Below are 18019 nucleotides of genomic sequence, written 5' to 3'. Positions count from 1 at the left end.
GATTCCCTGTATTATCAGTCACATTCTTACTTTATAAGATAAGGATCCCTTAGCTCCAACTGCAAGTAGCTGGTGGTTGGCTTAGTTAGATTAGCCCAGATCTATTTTTCTATATGTTCTTTTCCTTATAGTTATCTCCTACTTTGTTAGGAGAATAGAAGCTTCTTGGGAGTTGCCTGGAAACTTTTTAATTCTTCATATTCATTATTGCAGTGCTTCCATATATCGTGTATGTCTGATCACTTTTAGAAGGAAATGGAGCATTAGTGCGTAGTGAAAGTATCTTGTAAAGCAGTGCTTCTCAAAGTGTGGTCCCTGAACCAGCAGCATCAGCATCACCGGGGGTCCTGTAGAGATACAAATTCTCAGGTACTACCCTAGACCTACTGAAGTACACTCTGGAGGTAGAGCCCAGTAATCTGTGTTTTAACAAATGCTTCCAAAATTTTGGTGCAAGCTAAAGTTTGTGAACCACTATCATAAAGAAATTCCGTTTGAATAGTTAACCTCTTCAAACACCTCAATTCTATTAAGAATAGTATGTTTGCATTTATAATCTTTGGCCAATTTGCAATGTAAGTCTTAGGCACCCTAATACAGGTGCTTTATAATTTATATATTTTCTTTATAAAAATCCTAGGATCCTTTTTAATTAGTGTCATAAATTTTGAGAGGGCATTTACAAAGGGGCTCTGCTTTCTAAAATTCTTAAAACAAATAAATGGACATAATTGTAGGTAACTTTGCTTGTCATAATACTACTTGGCATTATATAATATAGCTGTTAAGTTCTCAATAATTTTTCTATCTTGGAGATATGAGTGTAATGCTATGTCTCCATCGTATGACAATATGCCATATGACTGGCAAAGAGGGAGTAAATTGTAGTTGTAGATCACAAGGAGAGAAGGGTGGGAAACCATTCTCAGCAGTGGCTCTCCAGGGGGCATTTTTGGTTGGCACAGTGACTGGGAAGAGGGTGCTAGCATCTTTTAGTAGGTAGGAGCCAGAGGTGCTAAACGTTCTGTAGTGGGTGGGGAGTAGGAGGCAGTCCTGAATGGTGAATTGTGTCATCCAAAATGCCAGTAGTGTCCTGTGGAGAAACACTTTCAAAGATGCTACCTGAGCAATCATCATTGTACAAATTATTTCAGACATATTTGTCAGATGCTGCCAGAAATCATAAAGTACAGTTTTGCAAGTGATGGGCTGACTGTATGTATGCCCACCTATTTGAACCGTCTCTTAATCTTTCCCTGCTTGCTCTGGCACAGAATCATCATGGTGGTGGGTAATGGTAGAGTTATCATCATCTCAGGCTTTAAGACTATATATATGCTATTCCTTTTTCCTTGTGCATAACTGTTGTTGGCTACCTAGATCTGAGGTTAAAGCTATGAAATCACATTTCCCAGTCTTTTCCTAATCCACTCAACAGTGGATTGAAGGAGAGGGGTGGGGAGATGGATGGATTGAACCAGTTATACCCATGTGTAATTTAAAGAGACATGGTTCACTGATTTGGGAAGAATATAAAATATCTAGATCTGGTTTTTACTAGAATAAAAGATGCCAAAAATTTTACTCATTCAGTTTTAGAATTGAATTCCAGTTAAATTAAAGTGAAAATATTTTTAACAGCATTTTAGTTCAGGAATTTAGGCAAAACTCGGTTTGGATTTGTGTACTTAGAAACTAATTTGCTGACTGCTATGGTCCCTGCACATTGGTGATATTATCTAAAGTCTGGAGCTTAATCCTTTCTTTCTCTGGTATTTACTAGTAGAATGGTTGCTCAGGGATGTTCTATGAATTGATCTTAATGGTTCCCTAGAGGGCTGTATAGTTTTATGATTAATCACTGCAGTTAAAAAAAATGTGAATTATACATTGGAGCACTGATCGTTTTCTGAAATTCCCACCGACTTTCTGCTGTATATTTAATCCAGCTTTAGCTTGGAAAATGTGAGGAGTTTTGCTAATATGGATCTTGGTTTCTTATTGCAGAGAGACAACTTTAGGTGGATCCATGAATTCTGTGTCTAAACTGATTCACTATGTAGGGTGGCTGTCCACTACTGCAATGCGCTTGGAAAACAACAGTACCTTCTTGCTGCACTTTATTTTGGATTTCTATGAGAAGGTAGTACACATCCCATTTTCGCTACTTTGATTTTTGTGATGGCTGTCTGCTTTACTAGTCTATTGTTTAAATTTTATGCACAACTATTAAGTTGGGCTATGACCTTATTAGCATACTTGAGATAAGCTATGTATTTTGAAGTTAATGATTGTATTCTGGCCTGAATAGTTAACATGCATAAAACAAAGGGGAAAAAGCAAAAGCTTTTTTTGAAGTCCAGGTACCACTTTAATAGACGTTCCCCTGAATAATGCTGGCCCTAGACAGAAGTCTGTCTTTAGTATCACTTTTTTCTCATCCATTGTACATTTCCAACCCCTGGTAAAAAAACAAAAATACCTTTTATTTCTTTAGCTCTCCACCCCCCACCTTTCAACTGCCTTATTTCTCCCAGTACCTATGATTCTGGTCCTCTTCTATTGTTTTATAGTATTCAACCTAGACAGAACTATTATACAGGAAGTACCCACTAATCTCAGTTTTCCTGGCTTCTTCCCTTCATTGATACTTAGTTGTCTTGTGTTATATTTGCTTGGAAGCATGCTCCTTTGTTTTCCAGGTTGACAGCTAACTAATATGATAATTCAGTATTTATAGGACTTAAGAAGAAAGAAATGCTCCCTTCCCCTTTCTCCCTAACTCTAAGATCTCTCCCCAGAAAAAAATAAAAGAGTTTAATAACTACCTTGCAGAAATAATCCTCTCTTGTAAGGTTGCTGTTTGGTGAGGTACATTTTTAAGCAGGTTGTGGCTACGTATTCTATTTATGAATCAGGCAGGCCCAAACCTGATGTTATATTATTGCTTATTCTCTAGTGGTGATTCTTTGAGTGAAGTTGGTTGAGGAGTTCTGAGGAATAATTTATATACTGGTGTTGTCATTCTTCCCAAAAGGTGTGTGACATATATATAAATTATAACCTTCCATTGGTGGTGTTGTTTCCTCCTGGGGTCTTCTATCCTGCACTCCTCAGCCTGGATTCCAGTATCCTGAACCAGCTCTGTTACATTATGGACAGGTACAAAGCCTTTTTACCATTTTATGAATTAATACATCATAATTCCATCTTCATTTTACAGCTATACAATAATTTATGAATATACTACAATAAGTTTATTGTACATAATACAGTGAAATATAAAATACAATAATATTGTTATCCATTTTCTGCCAGGACCTTTGGAAAAAGGAAACATGGCTTTCTTTAGGGAATGACCTTCCAACATGGGACTATTTTAACTATGTTTTTAAAATGTCACTGTGAGGGGATATGGATTAAAAGGATTCACAGTTAAGGATCTTTTGTGCAGTGGTACCGTTGCACTCGGCATTGTTAATTCTCACTGCTGTGTCTCAAAGAATAATTAGTCATTTACTGACAACTGGTTTAAGTCTACATAGCTTCTCTGGTAAAAAGAACATTTTCTGGGAGATAAGGGGAGCTATTACCAATTATATGAAACTGTAAGTATTATTTCTGATCTCTTCTAATTTTTTCACTTATGGACTGAAATTGCTCTTTTTAGCCCATAAGTGTAGACCCTTTTGGCATAACTTATAAGACTATGCCAAGGTTAAAATGTTGAAAAGCTACTTAGAATAGTTCTCAGGCAAGAAAAGATTACATCTCTAAGTTTTCCCTTTATCCTTTCTACTGCACCTTTTTTTCCACATTAGGAAAATACGTTTTGTAATATGTTTTGTATCAGTGACTGCTTTTGAGCCTCTATTAATTTTTAACAGTGAAACATTAAAAGCATTTCCTTTTTTACTGAAGTATAATTTAGAGTCATATCTTAAATGCATATCTTAAATTTACAAGTACTTATCCTAAATGTACAACTCAATATTTGAGCCTCTATTAATTTTTATTCTTTGAGGAAAATGTACCACAAAAGGAAAAAAAACTTAAATAGACAGCTGGATATTTGTGTATGTGCATATATTTACATTTAAAATGTAAACTTTTGTTTATGTTTACATATCAAAGGCATTTAATGGTAAAAGTTCTCTTTGCTCTGTCTTTAGGTATCGTAAAAATTTGACTGCTGCAAAGAAAAATGAGTTGGTACAAAAGGTATGGATGATGAATCTCTGTTTTAAATCACCATTGTTTAAAAATTGAGTGTAGAGATATATGATCTGTTGGGAATAAGAAGGAAAGGGAGAATAGGTGATGATGACAATTTTTTTTCTTTCCCAATAGACAAAATCAGAGTTCAGCTTCAGCAGCAAGACCTATCAAGAATTTAATCACTATTTGACAGCCACGGTTGGTTGCCTGTGGACATCCAAACCCTTCCAGAAAGGATTATATATTGACCCCAAAGTCTTAGAAAAAGCTTCAGTAGCAGAGTACAAAAACAGTTTAAATTTAGTCCATCATCCTGCTCTTTTGGGTTATGCTGTTTTCTTTCTGCTACAGGTAAGAGTATTTAAATGATTTTTAGATTTTCTATAGGAATACTATGATGGCAGAAATAGGAAACACCATAAATTTAGCGTGTCTGAATTGCAAGACGTGTTCAGTCATACTTTTTGAGTATCAGCTAACTTTTGGGCATTGTGCTAGGCTCTGGGGATTCAAAGTTAAGTAATTAGTTTCTACCCACAAAGAGCTTGGGCTTGTGGCAGAGACAAATTTGTGAACATTACTGCAATACAGTTAGGTGAAGTGAGAAGAGATACAATTGTGAGAATTAGTGAATATTAGTTCAGTTCTACCTGCGTAGAGGTGGTGCCAGGTAAGAAAAGGGTACAGAGAAGTTGAAGCTTTAGTAAAATCCTTCTAGGCAAGATGGAAAATGTAGGCTAGATGATGTTATAATTAGAGTTGGAGTCTTAGCCAAAGACTGCTGATTTAATGGGTTGATATCAGTATGTAAGCAAGGAGGTCTTCTCAGGACTTTACACCAGCCTTGTCATTTTCAACATTATCAGTGACTCAGAGAACTCAAATGGTGTGCATATCATATGTGTGGATGACACAACAGGATGGGATTACAAATACAGTGTTAGAATCTGGATTCAGAATTCCCTGAACAGACTGGAACATTGAGAAATCTAACAAAATGAAAAAGTGTATAGAACGGGGGAGGTATTCATTGAGTAAATGTTTAATATATTCATGTAAGAACCAGGCACTGTGGTGAACAAGACACATCTGAGTACTGCCCTTGTAGAGCTTGGAATCTAGTCAGGGAGGCAGTCATTAAACAGACATCTTACAATAAAGAATGATGAGTAATATAGGGAAAGTACAGAGAATGATGAAAAAATATACAGGGGGGCTTCTGTAGAGCCAGTTCAGGCTTTACAGAAGTGATGCTAATTGGAGTTTTAAAGGATGAGTATGAGCTTGTCAAGACAGGAGCAGTATTTGAGGAAAAGTGTAAAGCTAGAACAGGGGACAGCAAACTTTTTCTGTGTGCGGCCAGACTGTAAATATTTCAGGCTTTGCAGGCCACATGGTCTCTGTTAAGATTACTCAACCTTGCTGTTGTAGCGTGAAAGTGGCTATAGACAATGAGTAAATAAACGGGCATAGTTGTGTTCCATAACAGTTTATTTACAAAAACAGGCATTGGACTGGATGTGGTTTGTGGACCCCTATGTTAGAGCATGCTATGTTTGAGGAATTTAAGCAGAATTATAGGGCTTGAGCAAGGATTCTACCCTGACTCAGCAGCAGAAGTACCCGGGCTGCTTTTCCAAAGTATACATCCTTGATTGCTTCCAGCCTGACATTTTGATTTACTAACTGGGGTGATATCCAGGATCTGCTTTTTTTTTTTTAAACATGTTCATTGGAGTATAACTGCTATACAATGGCATGTTAGTTTCTGCTGTGTAACAAAGTGAATCAGCTATACACATACATACATCCCCATATCTCCTCCCTCTTGCGTCTCCCTCCCACCCTCCCTATCCCACCCCTCTAGGTGGTCACAAAACACTGAGCTGATCTCCCTGTGCTATGCAGCTGCTTCCCACTAGCTATCTATTTTACATTTGGTAGTGTATATATGTCCATGCCACTCTCTCACTTTGTCCCAGCTTACCCTTCCCCTTCCCCATGTCCTCAAGTCCATTCTCTATGTCTGCGTATTTTTTTTCTTTTTTTTGAATTTTTGAATTTTATTTATTTTTTTATACAGCAGGTCATTATTAGTCATCAATTTTATACACATCAGTGTATACATGTCAATCAATGTCTGTCTTTATTCCTGTCCTGCCCCTAGGTTCTTCAGAACTATTTTTTTTTTTAGATTCCATATATATGTGTTAGCATACGGTATTTGTTTTTCTCTTTCTGACTTACTTCACTCTGTATGACAGCCTTTAGGTCCATCCACCTCACTACAAATAACTCAATTTTGTTTCTTTTTATGTCCGAGTAATATTCCATTGTATATATGTGCCACATCTTCTTTATCCATTCATTGGTCGATGGACACTTAGGTTGCTTCCATGTCTTGGCTATTGTAAACAGAGCTGCAGTGAACATTTTGGTACATGACTCTTTTTGAATTATGGTTTTCTCAGGGTATATGCCCAGTAGTGGGCTTGCTGGGTCGTATGGTAGTTCTATTTGTAGTTTTTTAAGGAACCTCCATACTGTTCTCCATAGTGGCTGTATCAATTTACATTCTCACCAGCAGTGCAAGAGTGTTCCCTTTTCTCCACACCCTCTCCAGCATTTATTGTTTCTAGATTTTTTGATGATGGCCATTCTGACCAGTGTGAGATGATTGTAGTTTTGATTTGCATTTCTCTAATGATTAATGATGTTGAGCATTCTTTCATGTGTTTGTTGGCTATCTGTATATCTTCTTTGGAGAAATGTCTATTTAGGTCTTCTGCACATTTTTGGATTGGGTTGTTTGTTTTTTTAATATTGAGCTGCATGAGCTATTTATATATTTTGGAGATTAATCCTTTGTCAGTTGCTTCATTTGCAAATATTTTCTCCCATTCTGAGGGTTGTCTTTCTGTCTTGTTTATGGTTTCCTTTGCTGTGCAAAAGCTTTGAAGTTTCATTAGGTCCCATTTGTTTATTTTTGTTTTTATTTCCATTACTCTAGGAGGTGGATCAAAAAAGATCTTACTGTGATTTATGTCAAAGAGTGTTCTTCCTATGTTTTCCTCTAAGAGTTTTATGTGTCTGGTCTTATATTTAGGTCTTTAATCCATTTTGAGTTTATTTTTGTGTATGGTGTTGGGGAGTGTTCTAATTTCATTCTTTTACATGTAGCTGTCCAGTTTTCCCAGCACCACTTATTGAAGAGACTGTCTTTTCTCCATTGTATATCCTTGCCTCTTTTGTCATAGATTAGTTGACCATAGGTGCATGGGTTTAACTCTGGGCTTTCTATCTTGTTCCATTGATCTATGTTTTTGTTTTTGTGCCAGTACCATATTGTCTTGTTTACTGTAGCTTTATAGTATAGTCTGAAGTCAGGGAGTCTGATTCCTCTAGATCCCTTTTTTTCCCTCAAGACTGCTTTGGCTATTCAGGGTCTTTTGTGAAATATTTTTAAGCAGGGTTGTAGTATGGTCTGAGTTGACATTTAGTGGAGATCACTTTGGCTTTTTGGTGGAGGATAGAGTTATAAGAGGAGGCCTGAGTGGAAGCAGAGGCACCAATTAGGAGGCTCTTGGTATAGACAAAATAGATTGATAGTGATTTGTATGCAAGTGGTGGTAGTGAAGATGCATAGAAGTGGACTGATTGGAGATATACTGCAGAGATAGAGTAGACAGGGCCTGATGGCTTGATCAGAAGTGGGAATGAGAAAAAGGAAAGGACTTTTGAGTTTTTTGAATCGAGCAAGTGGGTTGATGGTGGTTCCATTTATTAATAAGAGGAATACTGATAGAAGAACAGGATAGGTTATTTTGTTTTTTGCAGAGGACAAGTTGAGAATGAAGTTTCGTTTTGACGTACTTAAGTTTGAGATGCCTGTTAGATATCCAAGAAGAAGTGTAAGTAGGCAGTTTGAAATAGGGGCTTAGAACTCAAGAGAGTGGTTGGAATGAGAGGAATCAATATGGAATTCATCAGCATGGACTATACTTCATCAGTTCCAAAAACACACATTTTTTTTCACTTTCTATAACTTCTCAGAGATCAAGATGCATCTTGTGATTGATGTCAGCCAGGCAGCAATCATGATATAGTTGTCATTTGCTGTTTTTGAGTGTGTGCAGGCAGATTGCCAGAATCAGACCTTGCAGATTGGATGTCAGCAGCATGGGGGAAAGATAGGAGACGATGCTGGAGCACTGTTTTAAGCTCTCAAAACCAAAAACCTTCTTCTGGAGGAAGAAGGGAGGGAAGTGGTGAACCATACATGTTATGGACTTTCCTTGAAGCAAGGGCCAAAAGTAGGTTAGATTTATGCAGTTGGGACCCAAGCACCATAGCCTTTTTTAGTCCCTTTAAGAAATGCTACATAATCGATACTCTGGCACAGAGGATGATATTGTGTGAAAAAACATAGATATCCACAACCCTTGAGTAGAAAAGTAATTCAGAAGAGTTGGACTCTGAATGTGAAGTTTTAGAAATACTTTCATCACTTAATTTTGTTTATATTTACCATTTCATGTTTGTAAAAATGATATATGATCAAAATCTGCCTACATCTAAAACTCTTTCAATCATTATAAAATAAAAACTTCTAAGTGTTAAAAATGCATTGTGTTATGTGTAGTTTAACAGGCAGAGTTTTTTCTTAGTGATACATAAAAATTTGTTAGAATTGATGGCTCTTCAATGAAGTACAGTAGGTGATAGTTAAAGCCGGGGAATAACTAGATAGCTCACATAGCTCTGAGATATTATAAAGAATTACAAATTCATAGAATCTACTGGGTACCCAGACTACCTCACCAGACTTCATCCTCATCCTTCAAAACTCAATTCAGGTACTCATATTCCTCAGAAAAAGCCCACCTTCCATCTCCACCCCAGTGGCTGAGTACAGAATTTTAAAAAATGAAGCCAAATATTAGCAAAATGGTGCTCACTTTATCCACTGTGATTTTTTTTTTCTGTTTGTGCTTCTAGGGAGAAATATGGAAGGTTATAGTGGGTGCTTATTCAAAAGGAATCCAAGAGTGTTGGTAGGAATAGAACATAGCAAATGAATCAGATAGTGAAGAGCCATCTTAATTTTCTGGTAATTTTTGCTAACCAAATATTTTCATCCCCATTTCTCTCCGTTTTCTTTTTTGTTTTTGTTTTGAAAGGAATGGCCAAAAGAAAGGAAAGTAAATTTGAGCTCTATTCGGGTAAGTAAATTTATTTTCATCATGTTCAGGGATTTCATAAAGCTTCATTTCATTAGAAGAATTTATACCTTTACTTTTTCCCAAATCCCAAGTCTGATGCCTAGACAAAGTCAAAGTGAAGTGTTTGCCTTCTGAATTAATTCCAGTGACTTTTATGTGACTTCGTTGGCACATACCCTCTACATAGATAAAACTATTCATAGTTTGACTCTTGCTGTTGTGTCTGTGCATCATCTTATTTTATAATACACTTGCATATAGTCAAAGTGTCACTGTAATGCGTCTTATTTAACAAAGCCAAGCACAATTGTCTCAATATAGAAACTCTGCTGTGTACATATTTAATATAGGAAGTAATATAATAATGTCTGTGTTGTCTGTTTTAGATGTTAAATTCCTAGAGTGCAGGAATGATGACCCATTTCCATTTCACAGTACTTGTTCATTTGAACAGCTGAATTTTTTTTTATTGGAGTATAATTGCTTTACAATGGTGTGTTAGTTTCTGCTTTATAACAAAGTGAATCAGTTATACATATACATATGTTCCCATATCTCTTCCCTTTTGCGTCTCCCTCCCTCCCACCCTCCCTATCCCACCCCTCCAGGTGGCCACAAAGCATGGAGCTGATCTCCCTGTGCTATGCGGCTGCTTCCCACTAGCTATCTACCTTGCGTTTGGTAGTTTATATATGTCCATGCCTCTCTCTCGCTTTGTCACAGCTTACCCTTCCCCCTCCCCATATCCTCAAGTCCATTCTCTAGTAGGTCTGTGTCTTTATTCCTGTCTTACTCCTAGGTTCTTCATGACATTTTTTTTCTTAAATTCCATATATATATGTGTTATCATACAGTATTTGTCTTTCTCTTTCTGAGTTACTTCACTCTGTATGACAGACTCTAGGTCTATCCACCTCATTACAAATAATAGCTCAATTTCGTTTCTTCTTATGGCTGAGTAATATTCCATTGTATATATGTGCCACATCTTCTTTATCCATTCATCCGATGATGGACACTTAGGTTGTTTCCATCTCTGGGCTATTGTAAATAGAGCTGCAATGAACATTTTGGTACATGACTCTTTGAATTATGGTTTTCTCAGGGTAGATGCCCAGTAGTGGGATTGCTGGGTCATATGGTAGTTCTATTTGTAGTTTTTAAGGAACCTCCATACTGTTCTCCATAGTGGCTGTACCAATTCACATTCCCACCAGCAGTGCAAGAGTGTTCCCTTTTCTCCACACCCTCTCTAGCATTTATTGTTTCTAGATTTTTTGATGATGGCCATTCTGACTGGTGTGAGATGATATCTCATTGTAGTTTTGATTTGCATTTCTCTAATGATTAAGGATGTTGAGCATTCTTTCATGTGTTTGTTGGCAGTCTGTATATCTTCTTTGGAGAAATGTCTATTTAGGTCTTCTGCCCATTTTTGGATTGGGTTGTCTGTTTTTTTGTTATTGAGCTGCATGAGCTGCTTTTAAATTTTGTAGATTAATCCTTTGTCAGTTGCTTCATTTGCAAATATTTTCTCCCTTTCTGAGGGTTGTCTTTTGGTCTTGTTTATGGTTTCCTTTGCTGTACAAAAGCTTTGAAGTTTCATTAGGTCCCATTTGTTTATTTTTGTTTTTATTTCCATTTCTCTAGGAGGTGGGTCAAAAAGGATCTTGCTGTGATTTATGTCATAGAGTTGAACAGCTGAATTTTTTTGCCAGTATAATAAAAGGAATATTTAGCCCTTAAAATTCGGGTACTCTCTGGTTTGACTGTTACTTAGTGACTGAGTTTCAGTTACGAACCTGGCCACTCGAGCTAACTCTTGGTATGTGCATCCAGGGTGCTGGGAACTTATCCTAGGCAAAGAAGAGGAGGTAGAGAATAAGCAAACGGAATATTTGATAAGTAATTTTCCCTTTTTTGTGCCTGCAGGGGAAGAAATGGAACTGGTATTTGGACTATTTATTTTCAGAGGGGTTACAAGGCTTGAAACTTTTCATAAGAAGCAGTATTCATCGTTCTTCTGTCCCCTGAGCAGAGAGCATAAACCACCTGATCAACATTAAATGAATGTTGACAGAAACAAACTGAGCATATGGGACTAAATTCCTTCCTTGTTGCTGGAGAGGTCAAGTAGCTCAACTTGAGTTTCCATACTCATTTCACCAACAGACTGCCATCCTCAGGGAGTGCTTAGACTTGCCTTCTATCCATGGCTCAGGAGAGCCTCAATGTGGCTAATTTTATTTTTCAGGATCTAGATTCTTTAGCTCATTAGTGAAAAATGACTTCATCATCAGGCTCTGCCTTCCACCAAATTATACATAAAGAGACATATCTGTTATGTGGTGGGATTTTTCACATTCTTGTGGACTATGAGCTGCATTTTTGATGGAAGAGAGCAGGTAAATAATATATGGTGGCAGTTAAGCTACAGACATATTCATGCAAAATACTCAGCTGCCTCTGTAAAACCTCTGTGGATATTGCCATTTTTCTTATTGTGAACAACCACACCAACACCAAGTTAAGAGGATACATTTCTAGCTCTAAAAGGTGGCTCTAAGTAGTTGGTAGATTTCTGGGCCTTCACTGGTAGCAGTTTGATGAGAGAAGGAAGGGAAGAGGATTGTGGGATAATCTACATTCCTATTTATACCAGTTTGATTTCACAAAACTGCTCTATTTTGTGTGTGTGCACATGTATGTGTATGTATATATCCCATTTTTTAGTGTTTAGGTCCAAATTAACTAACTGTAACTATTTTCAGGAATAATTCTGAAGCTTTTAAAAAATTGTATAATAGCTAGAGTATCTTGCTGAAAATTGACTACAAAATTTTGCTTCAGCGCTACTGAATAACTGTCCCTCTTTTAATAAAATTCGTATCATTTGAAAGAAATCAAGCTGAATTTATTTTTATTTTATTATTTATTTATTTATTATTTATTTTTTTTGTGGTACGCGGGCCTCTCACTGTTGTAGCCTCTCCCGTTGCGGAGCACAGGCCCTGGACCCACAGGCTCAGCAGCCATGGCTCATGGGCCCAGCCGCTCCGCAGCATGTGGGATCTTCCCGGACCGGGGCACGAACCCGTGTCCCCTGCAGGTGGACTCTCAACCACTGTGCCACCAGGGAAGCCCTATTTTTATTTTTAAGTGCACATTGTGGCTCTTTTTTTTCCTTTTAAAGCAAAACAGAACCCTAAACTATATTATTGGATGGTGTTCAAACTAGAAATACTATTTATTCATTCATTTTTTTTCATTCATTTTTGATTTAATACATATTTATTGAGCTTACCATATACCATGTATTCTTCTGTGTGCTGGTTATACAGTATCTGCTTTTGTGGAATTTACTACATTCCATTGGAGAAGACAGATAATACAGATGTAAACAAATGTACAATATCAGGTGAAAAAGCAAGGAATAGGGACAGAAAGAAACAAACTGAGTGTATGGGACTAAATTCTTTCCTCATTGGTAGAGAGGCCAAGTGGTTCCACTTGAGTTTCCATGCTCGTCACCAATACACTGCCATCCTTAGGGAGTGCTTGGATTGTCTTTCTATCCATGGCTAAGGAGAGAGAGCCTCAGTGTGGCTAATTTTATTTTTCAGGATCTAGATTCTTTAGTCCACTAGGGAAAAATGACTTCATCATCAGACTCTGCCTTCCACCAAATTATACATAAAGAGATATACATGTTTGAGGGGGTTGCTACTTTAGATAAGATGGTTAGGGAAGGCCTGTTTGAAGAGGTGGCCAATGCAGAGGACCTAATGAGATAAGTGTATGAACCATGTGAATATTGTGGGGAAGAGCATTCGGGAAGAGGTAAAGGCAAGTAAAAAGGCTTAAAAATGTTAACTTACTTGGCATGTTTGAGGAATAGCAGAGGCCAGTAAGGTTACACCATAGTGATTAAGGGAGAAACATGGTAAGAAAAGAAATAGGGGAGAAAGCCAGAGAGTAGTTCATGAAGATCCTTATAGCCTGTTATGGATACGTAATGTGAAGCCATTAGAAGGACTGAGAGCAGAGGAGTGGCATCATTTTACTTACCTGTATGGAACTGCAGTGTGAAGGTTAGACTGAAGAGGATTAAGGGTGAAAGCAGAGAGACCAGTTAAGTTATTACAGTGTTCCAGGCAAGAGTCTTAGACTAGTGTGGTGGATGATGGAGAGTGGGGGCGGGGGGGGTAGTTAGATACTGGACGCAAGCTCTAAAGGTAAAGAAGATAGGATCTGCTGATAGCTTGGATATGAGGAGAGAGAAAGGGAGGAGTAAAGGATGACTCCTAGGTTTTTAACAGTAGCTGGGTGAATTCTGGAACAGAGAGATGAGGAACAGATTTGGAGGAATGTGGAATCACGAGTTCTTTTTCAGTCATGTTAGGTTGGAGATGCTAAATAGGCAGTTGGCTATCCAAATCTAGAGTTCAGGGTACAGTTTGGTACTGACAAAATTGATTTGGGAATCTTTACTGAATAGCCATGACATTGGATGAGATCACTTAGTACAGCTTGAAAAGAAAATGGCAAAGGACTGAGCCCTGGAGTATGCCAATGTTAAGAAGTAGAGGAGGAACCAGCAAAAGACTGAGAAGGACCCACCAGTGAGCTTAAAGAAAAATCAGGAGACTGGTATGCTGGAAGCCAAGTACAGAAAGTGTTTCAAAACGGAAGGGTTATTTAATGGTGTGGAATGTAGCCTATATACCTGGATAAAAGAAGCTTTAGCTGCTTTGAAGTAAATCTGATAGCTTCCCCAATGGGTAACTATTTAGAGAATTCTCTCTTTTTTTTTAAGTTTGTACTCCAAATAACTTCCCATATTGTTTTTCAGAACATGGTATTTTGATCCTTAAGATCATGTAGAACTTTAAATTGTGAGAAGGGGTTTGATTAGTTTTTATGAAATTTAACCAGTAACAATCTTCAGATCATGGAAGAAACTTTTCTAAACTTAAGTTTATGTTCTGGGAGAAAAAAATTTTCTCCTTTAGTTTGCCTTTTTGTTCAGTAATGATTCCCTGGGTACCTTTTTGACCATATTCTTCTCTTGATCAATTTTTTAACCCACTTAAGATTAGATATACAGCTATGCAAGTATGCCAAATCTAGTTATTTGAAAAGTCTTTTTTGAAGAATCTTCATGGCAAAGAAAAACAAAATTTAAATAAGAATAGCTATTTTGTTTCAGTACCAAACATGCCTAGAAAAGAAAAGAAATAGAAAATGTGGTTTATTTTCCCAATTGTACAAAAAGAACACTTTGTTTACCCAGTATTTGTGTAAAATTGTTGATGTTTTAAATATTGACTTAATATTCAATAATAACACTGCTATTAGATTTCTAACATTTTATTTTTCTTTTTATCATAACTTCTCCTTTGGTCTTGGGGGACAATCTGGAAAGAAAAGTAGATAAGTCTATGGTGCCTCACATAACTTTTATTAACATAGTAGAAATTCTCTTTATATCAGATACATTTTTTATCACAAAATGGTTTACTAGATAGAAGAAAAAATATTCTCTAAAATTAGTATTATATTTTTAAGATTTTTTTCAGTTGATACTACTTTTCACTTTGTTTAAATTATTAGGTTTTTTAATATAGAGAGCCTCTGTTTCTGTCATGTAAAAAAAATCTGTTTCTATTAAAGATGGATGCTATGGACTGAATGTTTGTTTCCCTCAGATTCATATGTTGAAGCCCTAACCCCCAATGTGATGGTGTTTGGAGATGGGACCTTTGGGAGGTAATTCAATTGTAAGGGTGGCGCTCCCATTAATGGGATTAGTGCCTTTATAAGATGAGACAAGAGAGATACAGTCTTTCTCTCCACTGTGTGAAGATCCAGCAAGAAGGCAGCTGTCTACAAGCTAGGAAGAGGACCCATGCTGGCACCCTGATCTTGGACTTTTAGCCTTCAGAATTGTGAGAAGTAAATTTGTTTTTTAAAGCCACCCAGTCTGTGGTATTTTTGTTATATAGCAGCCTGATCTGATTAAGACGATGGGCAATCGTGTTTAACAGAATATACTGTTGACCAGAATCATTAATGCTTTATTTTTGTAATACTCATAAGAGGATATCTTCCCAAGGAGCATAATAGTACATGTGAATTAAAGTCCATTTTAAAGTATATAACAGGAATGCAACATTTTTCAGCTTGCCAGGAAGAATATTAGCTTATCTAAATAGATTTGGTGCACAGAGCTGGAGGCTGGATGTTAAGGAGTCCTTCTATTGCTTCTAGTTTTAGGTTCATCATTAGTGAATTGTACGACCTTGGAAGTCACTTAAATACTTTGCCTCTTGATTCTCTCTTTGGTAAAATTTAGATTCTGATGTCTGTCTTTCAAAGGTTTGGCATGTAAAATGATAGAAAATTTGTAGAATTTTCATTGAAAACCCACAAAGGGGAAAAGAGATAGAAAAGTTTTTCCTACTTTGGAAGCTGTATTTGATCAAAGTATATCTTATAGAAATGCAATTAAAGACTATTCCAGCTCTTCCGCCGCCATTTTAAATCCAGCTCCATACAACGTTCTGTCGCCGCTGCTGCCGCGACACGGATTGCACGCCAGCGCCTCCCAGCCGATAACTCAGCCGCTATGGAAGACATGAACGAGTACAGCAACATAGAGGAATTTGCAGAGGGATCTAAGATCAACGCGAGCAAGAATCAGCAGGATGATGGTAAAATGTTTATTGGAGGCTTGAGCTGGAATACAAACAAGAAAGATCTGACTGAATATTTGTCTCAATTTGGGGAAGTTGTAGACTGCACAATTAAAACAGATCCAGTCACTGGAAGATCAAGAGGATTTGGATTTGTGCTTTTCAAAGATGCTGCTAGTGTTGATAAGGTTTTGGAAATGAAAGAACACAAGCTGGATGGCAAATTGATAGACCCTAAAAGAGCCAAAGCTTTAAAAGGGAAGGAACCCCCTAAAAAGGTTTTTGTGGGTGGATTGAGCCCAGATACTTCAGAAGAACAAATTAAAGAATATTTTGGAGCCTTTGGAGAGATTGAAAATATTGAACTTCCCATGGATACAAAAACAAATGAAAGAAGAGGATTTTGTTTTATTACATATACAGACGAAGAGCCAGTAAAGAAATTGTTAGAAAGCAGATACCATCAAATTGGTTCTGGGAAGTGTGAAATCAAAGTTGCACAACCCAAAGAGGTATATAGGCAGCAACAGCAACAACAAAAAGGAGGAAGAGGTGCTGCAGCTGGTGGACGAGGTGGTACTAGGGGTCGTGGCCGAGGCCAACAGAGCACTTATGGCAAGGCATCTCGAGGGGGTGGCAATCACCAAAATAATTACCAGCCATACTAAAAGGGGACGTTGGAGAAAACAGGAAGAGATTGCTAAAGTAACCCATCTTGCAGGACGACATTGAAGATTGGTCTTCTGTTGATCTAAGATGATTATTTTGTAAAAGACTTTCTAGTGTACAAGACACAACTGTGTCCAACTGTATATAGCCGCCAATTAGTTTTTGTTTTTACTTTGTCTTTTGCTATCTGTGTTATGACTCGACGTGGATTTGTGTTTATACAAATTTTATTTGTATGATTTCATGTTAAACCTCAAATAAATGCTTCCTTATGTGATTGTTTTTCTGCGTCAGGTACTAAATAGCCCTGTAAAAGTGTAATTTTAAATAAGCAATAATTAAGGCACAGTTTATTTTGTAGGGAGTGTTGATCCATAGGGAGAAACTGTGGTCCTTTACAAATAGCCAGCTACAGTGTCTACTCTGTTCTCTTTTTGTTAGATGTATTCTGTGTTCTAAGGCTTCATTTCCCTGTTAACTGAGGCTTCCACATACCTTTAAGTAATGTTGTTTTCTCTTTGTATATCTGGGGACTTTGTCATGAAAGTTTCTGTGGCGTAGTTATAGTGTTGTGATGAGTGGAAGCTTTCTAGTAGACCATAAGTCTTCTGGTTATATTTTGAAAAGTAACTTTTTAATGGCACAAAGCATGCTGGTAGCTCCTTTTATGAATAGAAAATATTTTGCTTTGCTCTTGTCTCTGGAAAGGCATTTGTTATGACTTGCTGTATTCAGTGGTCTGCTAGAAAGAGCTTTGGCTAATCATAATACCATAACTTTGTTTTCTTGATTAAACTGTCTAAATATACCCAGGGGAAAAAACACTTGAACTGTGTTATAGGAGCCACAGTTTAAGAATATCAGATGTAGTTACATTTAACACAAGGATTTTGGCAAATAGGTATGAAGTTACTAAAATTTGAACAAAAGTTAGATTAAAATATATGATGTAGTGGATGAGTAAATTAATTGTATACTATTCTGTTGGTATTATGTCACAGCAAGCACCAAACTGAACAAAATGTTTTCTGTTGGGGCATTTTTAGGAAGCTGTATTGGGTGTTAACTGTTACGTGGTGTGAGTTCTTAGAAAAAATCATGGTAGTAAGTTTTATCATTTTTAGCGCAGTTAGTGCATGAGCTGAATAGTTAAGCATATCCATATTCAAACGTAAAAGGAATAGTGGGGAAAGGTATCCCTTAAATCTTATGTAA

General features: G+C 37.0%; 1 protein-coding gene and 1 pseudogene across 1 annotated transcript in view; both read left to right on the top strand.

The window, feature by feature from the left end:
- CENPI (centromere protein I) overlaps positions 1-12512 on the top strand; it is a 43790-nt gene extending 31278 nt beyond the window's left edge. Inside the window, exons 16-21 of the mRNA XM_060002748.1 lie at positions 2008-2143; positions 3038-3162; positions 4173-4221; positions 4351-4569; positions 9399-9440; positions 11373-12512. Of these exons, the coding sequence (XP_059858731.1) occupies positions 2008-2143; positions 3038-3162; positions 4173-4221; positions 4351-4569; positions 9399-9440; positions 11373-11474 (673 nt within the window). The 3' untranslated portion in view covers positions 11475-12512. The remainder of the gene's footprint in view (positions 1-2007; positions 2144-3037; positions 3163-4172; positions 4222-4350; positions 4570-9398; positions 9441-11372) is intronic.
- Positions 12513-15999: 3487 nt separating this feature from the next.
- Positions 16000-17081, top strand: LOC132418639 (heterogeneous nuclear ribonucleoprotein D-like pseudogene; annotated as a pseudogene).
- The last annotated feature ends 938 nt before the right edge of the window (positions 17082-18019 follow it).

The sequence above is a fragment of the Delphinus delphis genome, chromosome X (genome assembly GCF_949987515.2).
Source record: "Delphinus delphis chromosome X, mDelDel1.2, whole genome shotgun sequence".
NCBI classification, from domain to species: domain Eukaryota; kingdom Metazoa; phylum Chordata; class Mammalia; order Artiodactyla; family Delphinidae; genus Delphinus; species Delphinus delphis.
This window is presented reverse-complemented; position numbering and strand designations above follow the sequence as displayed.